The sequence below is a fragment of the Anabrus simplex genome, chromosome 11 (assembly GCF_040414725.1).
Source record: "Anabrus simplex isolate iqAnaSimp1 chromosome 11, ASM4041472v1, whole genome shotgun sequence".
In the NCBI taxonomy this organism is placed as follows: Eukaryota; Metazoa; Arthropoda; class Insecta; order Orthoptera; family Tettigoniidae; genus Anabrus; species Anabrus simplex.
The window spans coordinates 10035080-10061972 of record NC_090275.1 but is presented as its reverse complement, the minus strand read 5'-3'; the positions used below and the strand labels follow the sequence as shown (position 1 = coordinate 10061972).

At 38.9% G+C, this 26893-nt stretch overlaps 1 protein-coding gene across 1 annotated transcript in view; it reads right to left on the bottom strand.

Moving 5' to 3' along the window:
- Positions 1 to 280: 280 nt before the first annotated feature.
- Positions 281 to 26893, bottom strand: part of LOC136883095 (CLK4-associating serine/arginine rich protein) — a 108735-nt gene continuing 82122 nt past the window's right edge. The window contains exons 14-17 of the mRNA XM_067155274.2: positions 12991 to 13096; positions 12762 to 12908; positions 6246 to 6332; positions 281 to 501 (exon numbers count right to left, since the gene is read on the bottom strand). Of these exons, the coding sequence (XP_067011375.1) occupies positions 483 to 501; positions 6246 to 6332; positions 12762 to 12908; positions 12991 to 13096 (359 nt within the window). The 3' untranslated portion in view covers positions 281 to 482. The remainder of the gene's footprint in view (positions 502 to 6245; positions 6333 to 12761; positions 12909 to 12990; positions 13097 to 26893) is intronic.

Genomic DNA, 26893 nt, shown 5'->3' with positions numbered 1-26893 from the left:
CAGTTTCAACATACTGCCAACATTTACTCATCTAGTTTCTCGGTACTTTGAGAATCAAACATTTAGGAACCTTGCACATTCTTACAACACTGTATCTCTTAATGGGCTTAACAAAATGGGTCACCACTTTGAAATCACAGCTCTTGCCACCTGTTTCCACTCATAAAGTAAATAAACAAAACAGCCAGGTTGCATACAAAAGACACACAGGCAGGAAAAAAAAAAAAAAAATCTATTACATTCCAGAAATGTTAAAACTGCAATTCCTACAGTCTTTGATAGTGTGGAAATATCTAATTCCTGTGTGCCTTTCTCTATGCCCATCTGTTAGGAGATACCAATGTAACAGACACCCAGCTATATTCTTGTGTTGTCAACACACTAGTATTTGAGGTGGTTTTCACACTTCTCTAGCTCCTGACATCAGTCCACATCAAACAGTACAATAAAATGCATCTTCTGGAAGCTACGCTTTATACAACTCAATAATCCACGAGCGGCCTGAAAAAAAAAAAAAGAAGAAAACATAACAGTTTTCAGAATGATAGTATGGAGTCATGTTAACAAGACAACAGCTACTTCAATATAAATATTCTACTTTGTACCAAAGTCGAACAATTTGATAAACAAGTCATGCATAGAAACAAACAGGTGACACATCAAGTAGAACACAATGCCAGGTCAGTTTGGAAAGAGGAGACAATCTCCACATTTTCTAATAGATGGATTCTCTTATCAAACACAGTTCTTATACAGCTGTTTCTTTGGAATGAGCTTGTTTCTGCTTCCCAGCTTGAGAGGCCATCTCAACAGGTCTTCAGTTTTGAAGCAGAAAGTGCATTTCTAGTATTAACTGCCGTGAATGACTCCTTCCTGCACCACAGATCTCTTGATCCTCTGCAAGAGACGTACCTAAATTTTGGTCCAAAGTTCTGTAGACCAAATAATGTAACTTTAAAGCTTTTCACTCTGTCGATCACTAATTATGACACCTTTAACACTAACAAATACAGGCTATTAAACAAAGAATGACATGTTTCGTTCTTGAAAGAACGTCATCAGATTCTATCGATCACACTTCTTTTTGAACTGATGACATTTTTTTAGAAATGCAGAAACAATACTACTATGGTCGTCTGACGAGAAGTGGTAATGCACTTGTGCTTTACTGTAAGTACTGCATAATGAACACGCACTGTTTATCACGACTAATGTTACTCGTGCTGTACCTACAAGCGGCCGTGACTTGATGATTGTTGTTTAAAGGGGCTTAACAGCAGCCGTGACTTCTCGTGAGACGCAGATAGTAGCAAAGAGAGAGGATGTAGTACTCGAGCACTTCATTAATGTAAGTTGTAACTTTCAAGTAATAAAGGATATAAACAACTCCGCCATTGTCCGGTCCCAAGTCCGGAATGAGAAAGGAGGAGGGTTTGCTGGCCTGGCGCCCAGTTGTAAAACTGCCAAAGCAGAGTGTTGGGCGGCGGGAAATAACCTGGCGCCCAGTTGTAAAACTGCCAAAGCAGAGTGTTGGGCGGCGGGAAATAACCTGACTCCCTAAGGGGGTCAACGGCTTCGGGCGAATGAGCCCCTTTGGGTGGGGTGAATGCCCCCTCAGTGGAGGAAATGCCACTGGAATCCATTATGCAGTGTCTGTTCTCCAGGTTAGGGGCGGCTGCACAAGACATCTGTACTCCAGAGGAGCGGCCTCATTATCACCTCCCTGGATCACATCCAGAGTTGTAATTCGGGACCTAGTCCCACACAGGTGACACCTTGACAGTTAACCATGGAAGGTCTTTTAAGGAATACTCCACCGGCTGAACCAAGAGTTCAGAGAAGGCAGCATTCGGATACGGTGGGCTGCCACCTGAAAGATACCGTGAAGTCGGAGGCACGAAAATACCCCAGTACCACACACACGAACAAGACAAAATCAAGAATCAAACCAAAGCAGATAACATACTTCTCTACACACAATATAAACTCACTCATGCAAACCAGTAAACTAAAAGTGATCACCGACATAATGGACCAACACAAAATTCTCATCATGGGATTACAGGAAATTAGAAACACTGACCAGGATGCCTTGGAATCTCAAGGGTACAAACTTTATAAAGGTATACCCGGGAAGAGAGTGATGAAGAATGTCCCACAATTTGGAACAGGATTTTTGGCCAGCCTTAAAATAATAAACTCAGTTCAAGAATTCAAATCACAGTCTCCACGACTCTCAACGCTCACCTTAAAGGCATCTAATAAAATCTACATTATAACAAATGCCCATGCTCCCACTAATGATAAAAACAAATCCTCGAAAGACCAGGAGGAAACAGGAGAATTTTGGGACCTATTGGACCAGACCATAGATAACATCCCCAAACACCATGTAAAATTATTAATAGGCGACTTCAACGCTCAACTAGGCAGAGAAAGAAAATACCGTGACATCATCGGAAAATGGCCAGCACACAAGAAAACAAATAAAAATGGAGAGAGACTAGCTGACCTGTGTAGAAACCATAATTTAATCTCAAAATCTACATGTTTTAAGAGGAAACCTCAAAAACTCGAAACATGGAAACAACCTGACTACACTAAATGAGAAAGGCAACTGGATCACATCTGCATGGACAAATACCACCACAAAGAGATCTATAACGTCAAAGTCCTCCGAGGAATAGACACAGGTTCAGATCACTACGTAGTTAAAATTAAACTCACTCCCCAGAGGAGACAACAAAAGCAAGCTCTTAAAACTAAAAGAAAAATAGATCCTACCCAGCTAATCAACAACAAAAATTACCACAAAGCAACTGAAAAAATAAAAATCACAGATAAACTTGAAGACTTAGAACACAACCTTAAACAAATTGCAGACAACCTGGCTCCAATTAAACCACGTAAAAAATACCAATGGGGGGACAGTGAATGTGATGAAACAGTGGAGAAAAGACATCAGGTATGGCTATTACATCAGGCCCGAAAAACAGAAATATCCTATCAAAATCCAGTAAAACAGAGAAAAGAAACTACTCAAGTCTTAAAAAGAATAAAAAGACAACATCATAAGGACAAACTGCAGTTAACTGAAGAACAATTCAATAAAACTCAATCAAGGGACTACTACAAAACCTTCAGAAAGCAGCTCCAAAAATATGAACCCCCAACCCTAGTGATGAAGGATGAAGATGGTAAGGTGGCCTATAACAATAAAGACAATGCAGAAATTCTGGCTAAATATTTCAATAAGCTTTTAAATTGTGAGGAACCTACAGAACTCCTTAATTTGGACACCAACACCCTGATAAAATCACCACCAGAGAACATCAATCCCCCCACTATAAAGGAAGTCTACCAAGCTCTGAATAAACTAAAAAACTACAAAGCGCCAGGAGAAGATCAGACCTTTGCGGAAGAAAAAGCCTTGCATCTGATCTGTTTTTGACATGCCCTATTGGTGAAAAATATCTAATTCCCTCCATGGGAACTAGAATTTTCCAACCTGGAAATATGCAGGAACATCAGCAAAAGTTGCCCTCCATCAACAACTTGCCTCTATCTGGATTAAAGAAGAACTACCAGAACACTGGAAAATAGCCCTCATTCATCCACTGCACTATGGACTATAACAGGAGAAGAAACAGAGATATGGTGATAACATTTGTAGATTTCAAGAAAGCTTATGACTGCATCCATAGAGAATCTCTTTTTAAAATTTTAAGACACCTTGGACTACACCCCAAATTAATAAACATGATAAAATTGACTCTCACCAACACCAAATCAAAAGTGGAGTTTAGGGGTGAAACATCAGACACATTTGAAATTAAAACTGGACTATGGCAGGGAGATGGGCTCTCACCACTAATATTTAAGTGTGCTCTACAAATGGTAACGTGCTGACCACACGACACCTCGTAATCTGCAGGCCTTCGGGCTGAGCAGCGGTTGCTTGGTAGGCCAAGGCCCTTCAAGGGCTGTAGTGCCATGGGGTTTGGTTCTACAAATGGTAATGAGGGAATGGTTTAGGAAATGCCCCCCAAAAATAAAGATTGGCCGAAAAATCAAAACAAACTGCCTGGGTTTTGCTGACAATTTAGCATTACTAGCAGTGGACATAAAAGAAGCAAAACCCCAGATATCAGAACTTCAAAACATTGCAAATAAAATTGGCCTCAAAATATCATTTGAAAAAACAGAAATTATGCCCCAAAAACCAACACAGCTAAAAGAAGTTATCATAAATAGTAATAAAATCAAAATAGTAACTCAATTTAATATCTTGCTGAAGTAATAACACATAACCTAAATGAAAAAGTCTCAATCCAAATAAGAACAAATAGATTAGCTAAAGCACAAAAATTAACATGGGATATCTACAAAAAGAAATGTCTATCAATAAATACAAAAATAAAACACTACAACACAGTTATAAAACCGGAAGCTACACATGCAGCAGAAACACTTCACCTGAATAAACAATCAAAGACTGACAGACTTCAGAAAACTGAAAGGAGGATTGGAAGAACCTGCATCAACAAAAAATACCAGAAAGATAGACAGTGGTGGTTAATACCTAACAAAGTCGTGTACAAAGAGCTAGAACACATTACAGATACTATGCATAAGAGGAGACTGGGATTCTTTGGACATGTCATGAGGATGCAGGATTCGAGACTTCTGAAACAACTAGTACAACACAATCTCGTCTCAAAAAATACCACAACAGGATGTAAATGGATCAGAGAAGTGAGAGAGGATCTGAAGGAAATAGGCCTTACAACAGAAGACACCACAAATAAGATTAAATTGAATACAAAACTCAAGAATACAAACCTCCGCTTTACCCTTACACAAAACAAACCAACAACACGCATATTTTCAACTGAGGAAAGGACACGAAGATCGGAGCGTCTGAAGAAGTACTGGGAGGACCGCAACCCCGAACAATCCCTTCAAAGAGACCTGAACGACGGACTGACTAAAGTGATCCTATGTGGTCATAAAAGAAGAAGAAGAAGAAGAAGAAGAAGAAGAAGAAGAAGAAGAAGAAGAAGAAGAAGAAGAAGAAAGGATATAAACAGAACTTAAACATAAATGTTTCTACATTTCTAAAAAAATTTCATCAGTTCAGAAAAAGTGCAATTTGATAGAATCTGATGATGTTTTTTTCAAGAACGAAACATGCCATTCTTAGTTTCAGAGTGTGTATTTTTATATGTTATGTGTGTTATAAACAGATTTTTGACAGACTTATGAACTAAGTCGAAAGTATGGCTTACTTTTTAACTAAAAAAACAGACCAAATATAGTGATGTTCTTGTACATGTATTTATCATCTCTGTACTTTGTGATGGATGGACTGAATCATTTTCTTTTTGCTCCAGCTTTCTTCTTATCCTATCATGTAGTGTATCTGCCCATCATTGCTTAGGTCATCCATTATGTCTTTTTCCAATGCCTTCCATCTCTACCTGTTCTTGTTCACACGTTGAAGTCAACTTCTGTACATCTTCTCCCTGATATACGAACAGAGTGTGACAAAATATGACATGCTATTTCCTCAGCTGATGACTGCAAAAAGATGGCCAGAGCACTGTTCATATTTAAGGAATGAAAGTGCATTTTAAAGTGTTAAAATGTTGTTGAAGTTCAACATCAGTTGGGCGTGAGTTTCAAACAGAACACTTGGCAATTACATGGCTCTGTGGCAAGTTTGGTACACCTGGTTACATTCGTGAATCTACGAGTTTTCCTTCTTCTGCTATGGTTTTGGAAAGGTTTACATCATCACAGATTTTGGCTATAGAACGAACACATCAGACAGGGATTAGCAGCACAATGTGCGACGTGTTCTGAAAGCCGTTCAGTGTAAAGTATACTTCTCAATATTGTTGCATGCAATAAAGGACTACAATCCTGACTTAAAGTGGGTATACTTATTTTTAGCAGACCTCTCTATATATTTTGAATACAACTCATAGACAAGCCATCTTTCAAAACATAAAAAATCAGGACACATTTTAACAACATATCGCAACGTGTTACAATGCTTCTCTGAGGATGTAACTTACAATGTTGCTGTTGTTACTTATGTGTAAGCACACATGGCTCTTCAGTGTCTTGAACACTATGAGACTATAGCTGATCACTGTTCAACACATCCATCCTCGGTTTCCTTTCCTGAGCACTTAAGGTACTAACGACACAAAGCAGTGGGTATAGGGAGCATGACTTACCTGTGCCTAGACCTGCGATCTGGACTGTGACTTCTACTGCGATCTCTGTGACGGGGCGGACGTTCACTAACATCACCTGACTGGTCCCTGGAAGGCACAAAGATGTCACTAAGATTCACTCTGTTCGCAAGGCTCACAAGCTACAACATGGAAACTGAGCATTCCCTTTAAAGCGAGAGCCATACTTGTGATGATTCTTGTTTTAAGTAACATTTATGATGTGATACACAGATTAAAAATAACCAATACAACACATAAGAACAACAGTACATTCATAACAGATGTTAGTACTTGTCTGGACTGAACTTACTCCCCAACACTTCACTAGTGACTGTTTGGGTTGCACCAACCACATTTCAATGAACCCTGTTTGAATCATCAATTGACATAACCTAAATGTAATGGCAATCATCATTTTGCCATAAAATCAACTGTAGTGTTATAACTGGGTGGTTTGCAGCAGTTATCTGATGACAATGAAGCAGAATGACCTTGCCTGTGCATTGTAGAAATATACTGATAATTCTATTTTACAATTACAAGAAATATAGTGAAAGTAAAATTTTGAAGTTGCATAAAACATACTGAAAATGTGGTTCTAACAACGCAAACAGAATTTCACATTCTACAAACCTATTTCACCAACACGTACGGTATAGGAATGTATAAAAATATTAAAGTTTTAATAGTACTGTACCATTTATAATGAAAATCCACAGCCTGTTTACACTCATTCGACCGGGTCAGGAATGGAATGAATGAAGTCCCCATCTAATGGTGAGGATAGGAATCGTGCCAGCTGCCGAAGCCTGTCGCACTCCTCTGGGGCAATGATTAATGAATGACAGATTAAATTAAATGATATCGCAGAGTGTTGCTGGAATGAAATATGACGGGGAAAACCGGAGTACCCGGAGAAAAACCTGCCCCGCCTCTGTTTTGTCCAGCACAAATCTCACATGGATTGACTGGGATTTGAACCACACAACGCAGTGGTGAGATATTGACGTGCTGCCGCCTGAGCCACAGAGGCTCTACCGTTTATAATGGAAGATAAATATTTAGTAGTAGGATATCTTGGACATGTAAAACATGCAGGCTACTAATACAGTGAAACCTCGTTAGCATACTCCTCATTAACACGTTTTCCTGCTTAGCACGTTGTAAATTCGAAGTCCTGATTTTCATCGTATTAAATCTATACAAAAATACCTTGCGTATTGCGTCACGAATTTTTGTCATTACCGCTTAGTACGACCACATTTTACCTAGCACTGAAAATGTTATCTCTCATCCCTTGTGAAAGAAACGTGATTTACAACTCGGGTAAGAGCAGTAACCACAGTTGCGTAATTACGGAAAAAGTGAGCCTGCTTGGTACAGTGAAGTTTTGTAGCGTGATATGGTAGCCTATATCTGAATTAGGAACATAATCATGAGAAATTGACTAGCGTGGTGTATATTTGTCTAGTGGTAGCATAGTTGTGGCTACAGAAAGAGTCGTGAAATTCTTTACTACATACATACATACATACATACATACATACATACATACATACATACATACATACATACATACATACATACATTATCATTATAAACTGTTATGCCTTTCAGCGTCCAGTCTGCAAGCCTCTGAGAATATACTAAACGTCGCCACAATCCTCGATTTGCAACTAGTGCTGTAACCTCATTTAGTTCTACACCGCTTTTATCTTTAAATTGTTAGAAACTGAGTCTAACCATCATTGTCTTCGTTTCCCTCTACTTCTCTTACCCTCCATAAGAGTCCGTTATTATCCTAGGTAACCTATCCTCCTCCATTCGCCTCACATGACCGCACCACTAGTTTATTATTATCGTTTTATGCATACAGCATCCATCGAGTTCATTCCTAAATTAGCTTTTATCTCCTCATTCCGAGCACCCTCCTGCCATTGTTCCCACCTGTTTGTACCAGCAATCATTCTTGCTACTTTCATGTCTGTTACTTCTAACTTATGAATAAGATATCCTGAGTCCACCCAGCTTTCGCTCCCGTAAAGTAAAGTTGGTCAGAAAACAGACCGATGTAAAGATGGTTTTGTCAGGGAGCTGACTTCCTTCTTACAGAATACTGCTGATTGCAACTGCGAGCTCACTGCATTAGCTTTACGACACCTTGATTCAATCTCACTTACTGTATTACCATCCTGGGAGAACACACAACCTAAATACTTGAAATTATCTACCTGCTCTAGCTTTGTATCACCAATCTGACATTCAATTCTGTTGAATTTCTTACCTACTGACATCAATTTAGTCTTCGAGAGGCTAATTTTCATACCATACTCATTGCACCTATTTTCAAGTTCAAGGATATTAGACTGCAGGCTATCGGCACAGTCTGCCATTAAGACCAAGTCGCCAGCATAGGCCAAACTGCTTACTACATTTCCACCTAACTGAATCCCTCCCTGCCATTTTATACCTTTCAGCAGATGATCCATGTAAACTACGAACAGCAAAGGTGAAAGATTACAGCCTTGTCTAACCCCTGTAAGTACCCTGAACCAAGAGCTCATTCTACCATCAATCCTCACTGAAGCCCAATTGTCAACATAAATGCCTTTGATTGATTTTAATAACCTACCTTTAATTCCATAGTCCCCCAGTATAGTGAACATCTTTTCCCTCGGTACCCTGTCATATGCTTTCTCTAGATCTACAAAACAAACACAACTGCCTATTCCTCTCGTAGCATTTTTCAATTACCTAGCGCATACTGAAAATCTGATCCTGGCAGCCTCTCTGTGGTCTGAAACCACACTGGTTTTCATCCAACTTCCTCTCAACGACTGATCGCACCCTCCCTTCCACGATGCCAGTGAATACTTTGCCTGGTATACTAATCAATGAGATACCTCGATAGTTGTTGCAATCCTTCCTGTTCCCTTGCTTATAGATAGGTGCAATTACTGCTTTTGTCCAATCTGCAGGTACCCTACCAACACTTCATGCTAATTTTAGTACTCTATGAAGCCATTTCATCCCTGCATTCCCACTATACTTCACCATTTCAGGTCTAATTTCATCTATTCCTGCTGCCTTATGACAATGGAGTTTATTTACCATCCTTTCTACTTCCTCAAGCATAATTTCACCAACATCATTTTCCTCCTCCCCATGAGCTTGGCTGTTTGCAACACCACCATGATGATTTCCTTTTACATTGAGAAGATGTTCAAAATATTCCCTCCACCTCTCCAGTGATTCCCTGGGATCTATTACGAGTTCACCTGAATTACTCAAAACACTGCTCATTTCCTTTTTCCCTCCCTTCCCAAGATTATTTATTACTAGCTGATGTACCCGTGCTTCGCTACGGAATTCTAAATTTTATACAGAATTCTAGGTTAGGTAGTGTACACGTTATGAGCAAGATTGTATTAAGTTGCATGGCTCTTAATGTTGCCCTAGATACACGACGGGGAAGTCACCAACGTCTTTTCTCATATGAAGACCGGGTTAGGGAATTTTCATTGCAATGGTAGGCCAGCTTGCCTACCGTCAGTCACAATCAGGTTGGGGAGTTTTCATTATAATGGCAGACACTCTCAGCCTGCCTTTATAGATTCTCAGAAAGACTCTAATGAACATGGGTCATTACAATGACGTTAGTAGGAATGGCGCGATTAAAAGCAATGCTTTCATATGAAATACTAGATCAAATGAGAAACCACACATTTTCTCACTTTTAACGAACAGTATTATGCTTCAAACTAACAGTCCAAAGCTACTGCGCTGGAATGACCAAGACGCAGACATCTGTGATCCGTGAACAATCTTCATCCTTTTTTCGGCAGGGGGGTTCAAATAGTGGACAGTCCCAAGGCAAAAACTATGCCCATTTACTTATCTGTTTCCTGGGAGTACCCGATGAGTCGGAAAATCTCAATTCACTACACTGGCGGGGGAAAGAACTATCTGACGTGGAGGCAATTTTTCCTCCAAGCCAGAGAAGAAACCACATCTTCGCTGCTAATTTGGAATAAAATTAATGTAGATTTAATAAAAGTGAAGAGAAAGAAGCATTTCTTAAGAAACGGCCCTTTTCAAGGTTGAATTTTCAGTTATTTAGTGAACTGTGGTACTATAATTTGGAATAGGCCTAAATTGTAATTCTAGACCAGTTCATACTACTACTAACTGAGCCTCTGACGTAAGTGCGCACACTGCTCATTCAAAACAGCGCGTCAGGGCAGGTATCGAATAACTGGCATACTATGATGAACCAGTGTGTTACGTACCAGCAGTATCAGAAAATGTATGAACCAGAGGAATGGCATGCTAAAGAAGAAAGTTATCTTAACTCCTCAGCTATTCCCACCAATATTCAGTACGGTACGCAGCAGTAATCCCATCTATCGGAGTTGAATGTCCGCATAAGAGATAAAGAACATTACAACAAACAACGGTCAGTGTAATGTTATTGTTGATCAATGTTACACGCTTTCAATATTGTAGGCCTTCACATTATTAATTGTCTTCCGGTTCTGAAATACCACTCTTATCATAGTTGGTACGGTAAAACTGAATAAAACATAAATGATCGGAAATTGTATTCTCTATAACTTTTGTTATGTAGAACTTTTCCATAGGACCAAGAACATAGGTATTTAAAAATTAAATTTTAGGTGCCTTCCCCTAAACTACCATTTCACCCAGGGTGAATAACATTGTTTATAGCTTAAACTGTAGTTCCTTATTCCCCGACTCTATATGCCGATTTTCATTAAATTCTGTTTACCCATTTTGTCGGGGCTCGGCGTTGATATGGACTTAGCAACAAAAATCCAAATTCATGAATATCTGTGTTATCATAGCCGGTACAGTAAAAATGTATAAAACGTAAATGATCAGAAATTTAATTCTATATAACTTTAGTTATGTAGTGTTTATCGATATGACCACTAATAATATAAATATTTGAGAACTGAATTTCAGGCCTTCCCCTAAACTACCATTTCACTCAGCGTGAATAAAATGATTTATAGCCTAGATTGTAGCGGCTCACCCCCCGACTTTACATACCGATTTTTATTAAATTCTCTTCAGCCGTTTTCTCGTGATGCGTGTACATACATACATACATACATACATACATACATACATACATACATACATACATTACATACATACAGACAGACAGACAGACAGACATGACATGACGGAAAAGTAAAAACTGCATTTTATTGTTACTGTGGACATGATCGATACAGAAATACCATTCTTTTCAAATTCTGAGCAATGTACAGACAAAACTCTTATTTTATATATATAGATTGTCCAGAAAAGTTTCCCTGCTGCTTGACCTAGCCTTTCCAAGTTATTACCAAAATCTTCCCATGACTTCCTTTTGGATTCAACAACTATTTGTTTCGCTCGGTTTCTTTCATCTACGTACAAATCCCTGTCTGCCTCGGCCCTTGTTTGGAGCCATTTCTGATAAGCCTTCTTTTTACGTTTACAAGCTGCTCTCACTTCATCATTCCACCAAGATGTTCGCCTTTTCCCACCTTTACACACAGTTGTTCCTAGCCATTCCCTTGCTGTTTCTACTACAGCATCCCTGTATTCTTTACTAACAAAGACAAAATTAAAATCTTTCAGAAAGTGGACTGGCATGTGCGGAGGTCACGAATGTTGACTTCGCACCTTCGAGTTTTGACTCGATCATTCGACTTGGTCGAAGTCGGCATTTTCAAAATGGCGGTCGTACATGATCGAGTGTAACCTCCAATTCATTTTGTGACCAGAAAATAATGATTAATAACCCACTGCTCCGAAATAAAAGGCTTCCACTAACATTTGTTTTAGAAAGAGTGTAGTCTGCAATAATACTCGGATATTTTTATTGGCCCCCGTGCATATGTTTTCATATTTGTTGTTTGGTGCTTTTCACACCTTTCAGTGCACCTGTTATTTTATAAGCTCCAGCAGAAAAGGTTTTCATCTTTGTTCTCTCGTGTTTTTCACACCTTTGAATACTTTCCTCTCATCTTGAGAAAGGGTAGATATATTTTTAACTGTACCTGTGGATACACGACTTAAAATGCCCTCATGTTGGAAAAAATTGTATCTAGTGTTTCCATATCCCTGTTGGATAGTTTTTATTTGTATATTTAGTAGTATGTTTTCTTGCTTAATATGCTCATTTTTGTTATCCCCTGCAGAAACATCTTAACAAGGTTTTACTGCATAATCTTTTATTAGCACAAAATGAGAAACGTGACAGTTTCCAGTTCAGAGTCGCTCATTTTGTCATGCTGTGGACAGCCTATGTAACAATGGCAATGTTCTCATGTTCACCTGATCATCCAAACAAGTTTAAATTGCAATCGGTCTGCTCCAACCAAACAGATCTCTTGCAAGTTAGAGTGTTACTTTTCTCAAATATAACACAATTTTAATTTCATAGCACAGGGCTTGTAGTAATTTCTGAATGATCTGCCAAACTCTTGAAAATATACTCACCATCGGTTACGTCGATGGCTACTGGTATTGCTGCGAGGTGGAGAGGGGCTAGCTGACGGGCTATACGACTCTGATGAGTGAGAACTGCCTTTCTCTTCTTCTTCAAACTCATCATCATCCTGCATGCGATGCCGTCGCTCACGTTCCCTGCACACAGGTAAGAAGAGCCTTAAAATTGTGAAACTGTGCAAACCTGTGATTACAACGCAGCGTGCGATCGCACACTTACCTCCTCCGCAGTTTGATGGCCATCTCACGCAGCTCATCCTCACGATCTTGTCTCTCCTGTTCTTGTTTCTCATGACGCATTCTCTCGGCTCGTTTATCTGCCTTGACTGGAACAACATGAACGATGTATGTAATCAATATTTATTGAAGAATTGGAGGAGGATACACACACTGACAATAATAATAACAACAACTAAGAGATAATAAGATGAAGAAAACAAATGGGACAACTTGGACTAAGAAGACAAAAGAATTAAAGAAATAAAGGCACAAAGGAAGGTAAACAAACAAACAAACAAACAAACAAACAAACAAACAAACAAACAAACAAACAAACAAACAAACAAACAAACAAACAAACAAACAAACGGCTCTAAGAACTTTGCAGAGTTTTTTTTTTCCTTCTAACCCTAGCTGGCATTTGGTCTGGATCAACTCCTGAACCTATACGTTGCTGTCGGAGATGTCAGATCTCATTCAGAAGCAGTTTCTAGGCCTTACGGTCAATAGTTGTAATTCGAGCACAGTTCAGTATATGAGCCCAAACCAGTGAAGTTGTCTGGATCAGATCTTCAGTTGTTCACATCTACCTTGAACGGCCATCTGAAGAGAGATTTGCACCTTTGGTGAAGACATGGCTTTAGGAAGACCTCAAGTTTGACCAGATCAGTTTCTGAACCATATATACAGTAGTAGTAGAATATGAAGGATCAGGATGTGATAAAGGTGAATCTTGGTCTTTACTAAAGGCACCATTTTAGAGAAGCAAATACTGTGGTTGTTTGACTGATCCAACAAATGATTTCAGCTCTGGATGCCACTTTCTCTTCAGCATGGAGAATAATTTAAGAGTTCAGACTTCTGCTCGCATGCTGTAGGAATTTCTGAGCGAGTGCCATATGGCTTGTGTCAACACTGGCGAGATAAGAAGGGTTCACTGCCAGTGCGCAGCTGTTTAGCACTCTGTCCCTCAGTTCGCTAGAAACTAGTGGACTTTTAAGGTGTGTTGTGAAGTTATTATCACAATGGTTAAATACATCATAGAGAAAAGAATATTTTTGGTCGAGTGTTATTTGCACAAGAAGAAACCAGTTAAAACGTGCCTTGGAAAATTCTGCAGACAATTTCCCGGTGCGACAGACCATCAAAACGTTACGTGCATCAGCTTGTTTACAAGTGGTGTAGTACTGGTTCCATAATCAATAAGAAAAAGAAGCGAAGGAGAACAGCTCGCACACGGGGGAGGTTAGAAGATATACAGGCAAGACTCCAGGTCAGTCCACATAAGTCGCTTCGGAGAGTAGCTCAGGAAAGTAGTATATCACCTTCTACAACACGTAATGCAACAAAATTGTTACATTTACGATCTTATCGGACTCATTCAGTCCATAACATACTGCCTACAGATTTCAATGCAAGAATACAATTTTGCAATTGGCTAATGAATAGTGTCCACGACGGTATTGTGGGTCCAAGCTTTCTTCTTATGAGCGATGAAGCCTGGTTTCATATGAGTGGATATGTCAATTCACAGAACAATAGAATCTGGGATACAGACAACCTGCACATTTTACAGCCGAGACCTCTGCACGACGTGAAGGTGGGTGTGTGGTGCGCTATCAGTGCCCGTCGAATTATCGGTCCAATATTTTTTTCAGGACACAATTACTTCTGACCGTTATATTCACAACATTCTGGAACCATTTTTTTTTTTTTGAACTGACTGAAGAAGAGAAAAGGTATGGCTATTTCCAGCAGGATAGTGCAACAGCCCATACGGCGCGTAGCTCTATGTGACGGTTACGGGAAGGGTTTGATGATGATCAGATCATCAGTAAAGGCTTATGGCTCCCTCGTTCGCCTGATTTAAGCACATGAGATTTTTATCTATGGGGAAATCTTAAAGGAAAAGTTTATAGGAATAATCCTCGAACTGCAGAATAACTAAAAATTGAAATAAGGAACACTGTGCGTTCTATCAGTGTCCATGAACTACAAACTGTGTTTCGAAATCTCATTACAAGATGTGAAGCTTGCATTGCAGCTGAAGGAGATCACTTTCAGCATCGTCTGTAAATACGGGTGAGTTCAGTTTAATTTCCTAGTTTATTTATTTATCTGTTAGTTTCATTTAGTTTCTATTGGCATAATCATGCCGCTTCTTTGAGCCAACTGTGCCTGCTTATCATTGTGGTCACTGTGCTCGCTATCTCCGCTTCTCAGCGCGCCTAATACTTGGCACTCTGCTCTGAACTTTTAAATTAATCACCCTGTAGAATCAGTGAAACTGGATGTTGATGATAATACAGTAATAATAATAATAATAATAATAATAATAATAATAATAATAATAATAATAATAATAATAATAATAATAATAATAATAATAATAATAATAATATTGCTGCTGGGTGATATCTGTTGGGTAAACACCAAATGTGTCACCTGATGTAGATGTTGATTCCCATAGGGAATCAGAAATAATTGTTCCGAATGAGTAAATTTATAATATCAATATAAATGGTCCGTTATTGGACATTATAAATTTTCCAGCTAACTCATTCCCGGTTGCCAGCATTTCGCCCGCGTGTGCTAGGCTGGGCTCATCAGCTGGCACCTAGCACACCCACCAAGACGCTGGATAGTGCATACCGTGGAGGCCATTGCGTAGGCCTAGCACACGGGGGCGAAACGCTGGCAACCGGGAATGAGTTAGCTGGAAAATTTATAATGTCCAATAACGGACCATTTATACTGGTATTATAAATTTACTCATTCGGAACAATTATTTCTGATTCCCTATGGGAATCAATATCTACATCATCTGATGGCCAAGCAGGCAACAATTTTTGATAATGAGACAATGTCTCTCATAGTGCATTGGCACTGCCGGTGGCTACAATTGACCTACGCAGTGGCCTCCACGGTATGCACTATCCAGCATCTTGGTGGATGTGCTAGGTGCCAGCTGATGAGCCCAGCCAAGCACACGGGGGCAAAACGCTGGCAACCGGGAATGAGTTAGCTGGAAAATTTATAATGTCCAATAACGGACCATTTATATTGGTATTATAAAATGTGTCACCAGCGATCTTTTAGATACAATGTAGGTAAAATATTTGACTACCTTTATGGGTCTTGGAATCTGGAGGGTGACACATTACCACTGATAAGACAGTGGTGGACAGAGATAATCATCGTCATCATTATTTGCAGATTTCCAAATTCTATTTCTCTTCAGCCACTGGTATGTCAGCTTTATCCTTTGTGTACAAGGAACCTTCAAAAATGACAACTGAATCATTTTTTAAGCAACTAAACCCCCAATTGTCCAGATGTGGAATCACAGCTCCTACATCGATTCATTCCAATAGAAGAAGTGCAAAAACAAGTAGATGTATGGAATTAAGAGACAGAAAAATTTGGGATGAATGTTAGCACAGAGAAAAGTAAAACAATAGTGATGACAAGGGGAAGGAAGGAAGGAAGGAAGGAAGGAAGGAAGGAAGGAAGGAAGGAAGGAAGGAAGAGGGAAGATAACACTGAATGGTAAAATTCTGGAAGTGGTTAAAATTTTCAAGTGCTTGAGAAGTGTGACCACAGAAGATGGAAATTGGGAAAAGAATACAACAAGCAAACAGCTTCTACCAGAGTGTAAGGGGTATTTTGTGGAACCAAGATGTCCTGAAGAAATGTAAGAAAGTATTATATTCACCCTATTATGTACCCATATTAACCTATGCAGCTGGATCGTGGACTACATCAAAACGAGAGGAGAATAGAATACAGGCAGCGGAGATGAAATTCCTGAGAAGTATCGAGGGAAAGACTAGAAAGGTTAGAATTAGAAATTAAGAGATAAGGAAAAGGACAGGAATCTTGAAACTTCAAGGCAGGATTGAAACAACAAAGCTAAAGTGGTATGGGCATATGATGAGAATGGGAGAAGAGAGAGCGCGAAAAAAAAAACCACCCCTTTTTCAGAGAAATTAACAGGAAAGAGACCACGAGGAAGACCTTGAAACAGGTGGACAGATTCAGTATGGGAGTGCATAGAGAATAGGGGAGGAAAACTAGAGGATGAAATTAAAAAAGGAGAAGAGTGGTGGAGAGATAGGCAGCAATGAAGGTCCTTGATTCACAACCTTACCCGGAAAGCCGGAAACGTGAAATTAAGATGACGAGATGAAGGGACAACTACCCAACTACCGAGTTGGAAATCATCCTCTAGTCTTTCTTATTATTTACACAGCATCCCAAGAGGATATCTCAAAAAACTGGAAAAAGGGCATTCCACTTTTGTTAAATGGAAAAATCATGTGAAGAAAGCCTACAAGCTGTTATTAAAGCACACCTGAAGAGAAACGGTATGGCTTCAAAAATATTATGGCAATAGTTATGAAGGACATAGTAAAACACAGAGGAACTGGACACTGAAAACAGCCTATGACAGTGTAAAGTGGAACAAAGTATGGGAATGCCTACACAGACGTACCAGCATTCCCAATAAAGTAAAAATGCTGTATAAAATGTGTCAGTTGTGATAGTTAGTGCCCTGTGTAATGGATGAGATAATAAAAGGATCACAGAGAGGACCAACATCACTGACTTCAAACATCTTGCCCTTGCAGATGAAGCAGTCACTGAAGCAAAAGTACAAATGATGTACTTAAAGAATAATAATAATAATAATAATAATAATAATAATAATAATAATAATAATAATAATAATAATAATAGTTTTACGTCCCACTAACTACTCTTTTACGGTTTTCGGAGATGCCGAGGTGCTGGAATTTAGTCCCGCAGGAGTTCTTTTACGTGCCAGTAAAAGATAATGGATATGAAGAGGGGTCATAAACTTATATGGAGTGAAACTCAAAACCATTAGTCACATTCCAAAGAAACCTATTTATTAACAAACCTTAACAAAAGTGAAATAAAAAGAATACATTTTTCTATATAAACAAAACAAAAAGAATAAAACCAATTACAATTTACACAGCTTTCTAAATAACCTAAAAAATCAAAACCTCAAAAGAAATGTTAAAAATTTCTGAAAAGGAGAAATAAATGACCGTTCCTCTACGCAGAATGGATTTTGACACGGTTGTGCTGAAGGGACTAAAAAACCTAAAGTGAATACCTCTCTTCTAACATATACTTTGGGATAGGCCCATATCTACAAGTCCATGCTACCTGATAATTACATTGAAAATTTTAAAAATTTTGTGAGGTTAAAAAGGCAGCTTGAAACTAAAACGAAGTTGAAAGTGAAGTGGGCACACATTCGCAAACGTAAACCCTATCAAATAATAACGGAATTTAAAAAAACCTTACTGTAGAAGAAATTGATAGGAAAAATCCTCCACCCAAGAAATTAATAAATTTAAGACATTATGTCGAAAATGAAAGGAGCTTACCCCAAGAAACAACAAGGCTCCTTGAGGAGCAGGAGCAACTCTGATATTGATCCGAACTCAAACTGAGAATAGAAGTCTCCTACACCATGACGCGTTCCCATGAGGAAGCATGCGTGCATAGCTTTATGTCGCGCCGACACAGATAAGTCTTATGGCGACGATGGGATTAGGAAAGGCCTAGGAGTGGGAAAGAAGCAACCATGGCCTTAATTTAGGTACAGCCCCAGCATCTGCTTGGTGTGAAAATGGGAAACCACTGAAAACCATCTTCAGGGCTGCCGACAGAGGGGTTTGAACCCACTATCTCCCGAAATGCAAACTGATAGCTATGTGACCCCAACCATGCAGCCACTTGCTCAGTGAAAACAGAACAGCAATTTCAGAAAGCCAATAAGTGTAGAGGATTCAATCTTTCACTTTTAACTTTACTTTATTATCACTTGCAGTGTTAAGCACTGGATATACTTTAAGTTGTGTGTGAATTTGCATATGATGATACTGGATTTAGAATGTTAAACTGGTAGTATTTCTTGTAATATTTTCTCTCCATGGAATTACTTGTTATACTCTTGTTGCTGTTGTTGTTGGATAATTATGTTTTAATAATGTTTTTTTTGTTTTACGTCCCACCAACTACTCTTTTACGGTTTTCGGAGATGCCGAGGTGCCGGAATTTAGTCCCGCAGGAGTTCTTTAACGTGCCAGTAAATCTACCGACACGAGGCTAACGTATTTGAGCACCTTCAAATACCACCGGACTGGGCCAGGATTGAACCTGCCAAGTTGGGGTCAGAAGGCCAGCGCCTTAATCGTCTGAGCCACTCAGCCCGGCTAATTATGTTTTAACCTTACTTTATTATTACACTACTGTAAGTGACCATTGACATGGGGATATTTCCCAAATGGGATAATAATAATAATAATAATAATAATAATAATAATAATAACAACAACTTCTAATTCTTCTGGAATTTAGGTCCATGAGATTCTTCAAAATCGTTGTTCACATGGTTTGCCCGAATTAGATGTACGAATGGAAACACATGGGCACAGGGAGTGCTACAAGTATATTTCACTATGTGCTCAACATGACACACGAAAGTCCTAGCATGTTCAAGAGGTGGTGGTGTAATGTTTTAGACAGGAATTATACAATGGCCATCACACACCTTTGATATAACCCTTTAGGGTTGAATATGGTACTGAATTAATTTTCATCAACGACAATGCTTGATCTCATCGGGAAGCATCAGTGAAGAACTTCATGAGAGAGGCGGGTATCAACCATATGAATTGGCCAATAAATTCGCCGGACGATTGATCATCTACGACCTACAGGGGCACTCCCAGACTTCACTAGAGTTGTGCAGATGAAATGGGACTACCTTCCTCAAGATGATGCCAATATACTTATCGCAAGCACATACAGCGTGTCAGAGGAGCCATACACACTACCAAAGTAGAGTGAAGAAGGGACAACCTTCACTAAAAATGTGTGGGCTCTTCAGTATTATTGTTTACTTGTGTTAGTTATTGGAAGAAAAATATGTGAGGTTGTGTGTGAGGCGCAAAGCGACATGGGAATTTTGAATTATCGATACTTTCTTGTCCAGCATTTATGGCAGGTTGAATATTTGTGACGGAAAAACTGTGTTTCGAGAAAATGCGTTTTAAAGTTTTACAACATTACCAGTTAAATTTTACATATTTAAGAAACAAATTTTACATAATTATTACCTCTCACATGTCCTTCTTCAAATGATATAGGTTTTTAAGTTAACATTAATTTACATTAACTGGTTAAAGCTCTTTTAAGCACAGCCTCTTCTTTGGTTCTGGTGCATTTAGCTTGTTACGTTCTTCCTCAGCATCTCCATTGCAACTGGCTTCAGTAACTGGTTCACTTTCTTCAAGTCTGTGAACTTACCATAACTTAAGTGTGAACCTCTATGCCAAAGTTCGTTCGTATCCGTAGAGCCAGTTTGGTTTGTAAGTCTATCCTTTGTTTTAGTGGGTTAAGTATCAGCAATCTGCAATTCATTTATTTGTTCCTTTGTAATTGTACCTTTCATTTTGTCAATAAGTAAGAGTTGAGGGTGAACATTGTGAACCTTTTCTTCCCCATAACGTCATACCTTCCCGTGGACCTAAATAGGGCTTACAACACGTTCCACAATCCTTCCTTAGTTGTCGTTGTTAGGCCTGTAAGTTATGATTCCCTTGCGTGTGGTTTGATAATTTAACTGTCTTATATCCAAAGCTTAGACGTGAAACGCCGCTACTGTGATATTTTTCTATTTTCCCCATATTTATTTTATTATTTTTATTTTCCTGTTTATATTATTATTATTATTATTATTGTGTTCACGCTCATTTGCCTAATTCATGTTATTCTATTCTTTATTTCTATTGTTATTATTATTTTTCTACTTCGTATTTTATTCATTTTATTATAATTTTGAGTAGATTCTCTATCCGAGTGTGGCTACATAAAGAAAATGCCGAATGGGAGAAAGAGAACTACAATTTGGTAATGCCCATCGGCATTTATACCTCTCAAACCAAAAGGGACATCTTGTCGTGGCAGGCATTATTTTATACAGAAAACCTTCCTCTTTCATACAACGCTCTTCCAAGTTCCCTAATGTGCCACTAGAATTCAGGGGAGGCTATTTTGTGAAGCAATGCATATGCAGCAGCGAGATTTAGAAAAGGACCATCTTGTCGGGCCAATGTTATTTCCCCATAACTATAGTCCTCTCCGTGTAAGGACGTACACTAAGGGTGCAACCTTACCCTTTCTCCCCTGTAATATTAAGGTATTGGTTTATAGTGACTTTTCTTGCTGTTGGGTCTTTTTCAGTGTCGGTAACCATACAGTTTAGGGACCCTACTTGCCGATACGACGTCTTACTGTTACCGTTAATCTGGCACGTTGGCAACGTTCAGTCACTGTTCTAGCGTGAATTGTGTGTTGCCACCGCATTGCCTCTAAAGTCACTAGCGATACATTTGCGAGAATATTTAAAGCATATTTTCTTTTTCTGTGGGATTGTAAATCTATTTGGCTAATACCAGGTAAGTAGAATTGTGGCATGTTCGGATAATGCATTTAATAACATAGTTTGTGTGAAATGATGAGCACATCATTTTATTAATTACGTTCCTATTTCGTCCCATACTTATACGAACAGAATTCGATTGGGATGTCTAAGAAGGAAGAAAAATCTGCAAAAACTCCTCCGAAAAGGAAACCAAGGTTACGTCCTTTACAAGCTTCAGGTCAAGAAATGCTTGTACATTGCTACGAGCAATTGAAACAGGAAGACGACGAAGAAGGTATCAGTCGTAGTGATACGAAGCTAATGGCAAGAGTTTCATTATTAACTGGGGTAAGTGTTCGTTTTTATCTTGTTTCTATGATAAGTTTCTGGCATAATGACAATCAGTTGAAAAGGAGCAGTATTTCATTCTGAACCTAACCTAACCTGATCATGTAGGCCTAGGCCTATACCGGTACCATGTCTTGTGTCGACTTCGATACGGTTCGTAGACTTAACCTTTGTGTATTCATGTTGACTTATGGTATATGTGTATGTAATATATTTCTGTGTGTGTATTCTTACAGTGTAGTTTCGGTTTAGTCCGAAAAGTAATAGGAAATTTCAAGAAGGGAGTTGAATTTTCTACACCAGGTAAACGCCGAAAGCGTGAACATCCAGTGACCGGCATAGACAGTTTTTCTAAGGAAGCGATAGCAAGGTTTATTTATGATAAATTACATAAAGGTAAGGTGACTTCATAAGGAATCTATTGCAACATTATTTATAGAAATTGGCACGCAGGTGAGATAAGCTCCCAGAAATGTTTTGTGCATGTATTGTCATACAGCTCTTTTGAGTCCCTTGTAACTCTCTTTTTTCTTCCCACAGGAGAAGTCGTAACTGTAAGAAAGGTTTTCGACCACATGAAAGCAAATTATGACACTTATTTGTACAAGGGCTCCGAAACATCATTAAGAAGAATTTTGAAGGCCATGGGGTTTGTGTGGAGTAAAGGTGATCCCTATGCGTATGTTAGAGAAAATGAAGACATTTGTTTTAAGAGATCCTGTTTTCTGAGGGAATACATGCGTAATAAGGACAGTGAGAAACCAAAACCTGTTGTTTTCTTGGATGAGACTTGGATTTTTATGAATGGTGAATATATATGTTATATATTACATTTTATATTTAAAAAATCTTGGAATAATTTATCTTCATCAGGTGTCTTTGGTTTCAATTGTGCATTTGTCTTTCAGGGTCACCCACATACTCCTGGAATAAACCACACAAATCTGGACATGATGTTCAAGGAGTAATTCGTCGACCTGTGTCTGAGGGAGGAAGACTGGTTATTGTTCATGCTGGAACGAAGGATGGCTTTGTACCTGGTATGTTCTTAATTTATTTTACTTCATTTTATTGTAGTGAGGTGATCTCTCTTTACATAGTTATGAGGGTATTTAGGGTTTGTAGTACGGATGCAGGGGGGGGGCACATAAGTCTCTGATAAGACCCCAACTTAAGTACAGTTCCTGTGTATGAGACCCTCACTGGGATTACTTGGTTTGAGAATTGGAAAAGTTCAAAAGACAGAAGCACGATTTGCTGTGGGTGATTTCTGACAAAAGAGTAGCGTTACAAAAATTTTGTCGGGTTTGGGCTGGGAAGACTTGGGTGAAAGGAGACAAGTTGCTGGACTAAGTGGTATATTCCGAGCTGTCGGTGGATAGGTGGTGTGGAATGACATTGGTAGACGAATACGTTTCAGTGGTATTTTAAAAGTAGGTAAGATCACAGTACAGTGATAAAGTTGATGAAAAGTGGGGCAAATATTTGTTTTTTTTTAAGAAGGGAGTTAGGGATTGGAATAATTTACCAAGGGAGATGTTCAATAAATTTCCAAATTCTTTGCAATTATTGAAGAAAATACTAGGCCTATCCCTGAAACTACATCTTCTGTCCTAAGTGCAGATCAGTGGTGACTGATTGATTGAAATTGACTGGCACTAGGTCGGAAGTGGCATTATAACTTACCGCTCATTGAGCTCTGTACGTGGTTTTTGATTTTGACTTCTCCACTGTTATTAAAAAGACTTGCAGGTATTCACTTTAGGCCAATGATTAACCTTAGAGAGGTATTTCAATCAAAACTTACTCAGTGTATTTTCATATAATATTACTGGATATTTGTATCAGTAAATTACTTGTATTGTAGGCCTATTTATTATGTTTATTCTGCATTCGACAATCTCCACCTGAATCAGTGCTTGATACCTGACTGTTGAACACCTTCCAAGCTTCTTATTTCTTACTGCCTGATATAGGTTCAGTGTTCGCAGCAATTACATTTGTTCTAAGGTATTGAAATGGGTGTTTATACTTATATCTTTTATGCAAGTGATCGTGGACTTCTAATCCAGATATAGGCCTACTAATGGAGATACATTCATGAGAGATGTTACGATAAAGTAGTGTAAGTAGTAATTAATTGACTTCATCATCAGGTGACTTTGCTACACAGTAGTTGGTTTTACTTAAAATCAGACAGCTTTTTGTATCATTCAACAGAAATCACATTTTTTATTAATAGGCCTATACTTTTTTTAGAACAAATAACTTCATACTAAAACTTAAAATTCTTACAGGTGCTGATTTGATATTTGCTACAAACTTGAAGAGAAATCAGGATTACCATGGTGCTATGAACAGCGAGAAATTTCAGATGTGGGTGAAGACGCAATTAATCGTAGGATTAAGAAATATAGGACCCTGTGTTATTGTAATGGATAATGCACCATATCACTGTAAGCTTGTTGAGCATCAACCAACAACGAAATGGAGGAAGGATCAATTAGTGGTAATTATACTTAATTGAATATTTCCTTCTACTGAATGATGTTTAATGATGTTACAGAAATTAATTTTTATTTTTCCTTTAATTTACAGTCATGGTTAAGGCAGAATGGAGTTTCTCCACCAGAAAATGCCACAAAAGATGAGCTGCAAAGGTTGTGTAATATGAATCGAAGTCACTTAAAGAGGTACAGAAGCACGTAAACATAAGTTTAGATAATGTTGTTTACACTCGTGTATTTGACTTTCATGTATGCATAACAATATTTCTCTGTTTCTTTAAAACCAGGTACATTGTTGACGAGATGCTGCACAGTGAAGGCCATACTGTCTTACGACTTCCTCCATACCACTCATTTTTCAATGCCATCGAATTTGTATGGTCTGTGGCAAAACAGTATTATAACAAAACAGTGGCTTCAAGACCTGGTCACGGATTGGACAGAGCTACAGCTGTGTGGAAAGAATCTCTTGATCAGGTAGGCCAAGTGGAAATGTTATTTATTGGATATATGCAAGTGGAGTTTATAATATACTTGTCAGGTTGTGATACTTCAATATATCTTATAGGTGACAGCAGAGATGTGGAGAAATGAAGTAAAACACACTGAGAAGAAGATTGTCGAGTTCTACAATAATGAGGTGAGAGGTCTTCCTGAAGTGGAGGAACTAGTCATTCATCATGGAAGCAGTGAATCGGAGGAGGAAGATGAAGAAGAAGAAGAAGAAGAAAGAAGAGAAGCCGAGGAGTTAGCTGTACCATTGTAAGAGCCATTCCATGAGATTAAGAATGTTATAACTTTGCTGGGAAATAATACATTTCTGATTGCCCCGTCCTTTCTGATATAACGAAGTTACATTTCAAAATTGTGGGAATTGTGTATCTACAAGTTACAGGGCGGTATAGATGTGCAGGTGGGGATCAGTGTCCAATCGGAGTGGAATTATCTAGAACTGCTGTGGCGCAATGTGATGAGGAGCGGGCAAGGGGGGGAGAGAGAGAGGGAGACAGCACTCTGTCACCAATACACGATGTAAACATTGTACGCCTGTTAAAATACTGACATAACTTAAATTTTATACACTATCTAATGGTTTTCCACAGTTCTCTGAAAGTCACAACTCACGTATACTGTATATATATAGAGAGAATTACATATAAAAATACCTGTGTACACAATAAGTAGCCCACATATTAAATATAAATCAATTTGCTTTACGTCGCACCAACACAGATAGGTCTTATGGCGACAAAGAGGATAGAAGAGATAGGAAAGGGCTAGAAGTGGGAAGGAAGCGGCCGTGGTCTTAATTAAGGTACAGCACAAGCATGTGTCTGGTGTGAAAATGGGAAACCACCGAAAACCATTTTAACGGCTGCCGACGGTAGGATTTGAACCCACCATTCCCCGAATGCAAGCTCATAGCTACGCGACCCTAAACGCACGGCCAGCTAACTCGGTCATCTTTGAAAATGTCTTTTTCTATCAGCAGAGGCTTTTTTAAAATCGTCATATTTTGTATAGGCTACAGGAGATGTACAGTAGCCCACTGGTTTTCTGATTAAACATCATTTATTTAATCTATTGCATCAGTCTACTTACATACTCACTGTCCACGTACATCGGTAACCTCGTGATTCGATTATTGAAGTATTGTGCAATGATGCGACATACAAACTAAGAGAATACCGAGTGGTTCTTCCAAATATAAAACAGACAATTTCGAGTGGTCATGAGCATGACTCATAGTCATAGGGTAGGCTAAATAATAATGTTATTGGCTTTATGTCCCACTATCAACTTTTAGGTTTTTTTTGAGACGTCGAGGTGCTGGAATTTAGTCCTGCAGGAGCTCTTTTATGTGTCAGTAAATCTACTGACACGAGGCTGAGCACCTTCAAATACCACCGCACTGAGCTCGGCCCTGCCAAGTTGGGTTCAGAAGGCCAGCGCCTCGACCGTTTGAGCCACTCAGCCAGGTGTGGAGGCTAGAGAGCTGAGTTTAAGTAATTGTCGAACGTCAACTAGTTATAAAGATACTGATTGATTAAACTAATACAGTAATTAGAATAACCTAATTGACTACCTACTTACAACCTAGGTACTTTGGAATTGTGTTCTATCTTTTTAACACTGCAAATAAATCCATGTATTGTTTAAAACTCCCTGTAAGAAGAGGACAGTGGATGCGAATAGGTATTATTTTCAAATGAGCTGAGCTCGAGAGTCCATTATAGCATACGATTTTTTCAGTGTACCATGACTCTATGTATTGCTTCAGAGGAAGTTCGGCTCCCCGCCAATGTCCAGTGTACCGATAATGAACCATGTGTGTGTTGTGTCTCACTGATCCATGACTGCGTACGATTCTTTCAGTGTGCCATGATTCACTGTGGCTCACTGCAGCGAAAGCTCGACTCCCCGCCAGTGTCCAGTGTGCCTATAAGGAGCCGTGTGTGTCGTGTGGCTCACTGAGCCGTGATTGTGCATGATTTGTGTGCCGTGAGCTTGCCGTTCCTGTGAATCGATTCACTCGGACACTGAATGAATCGATACACTGCTTCGAATCAAGCACTCAGTAG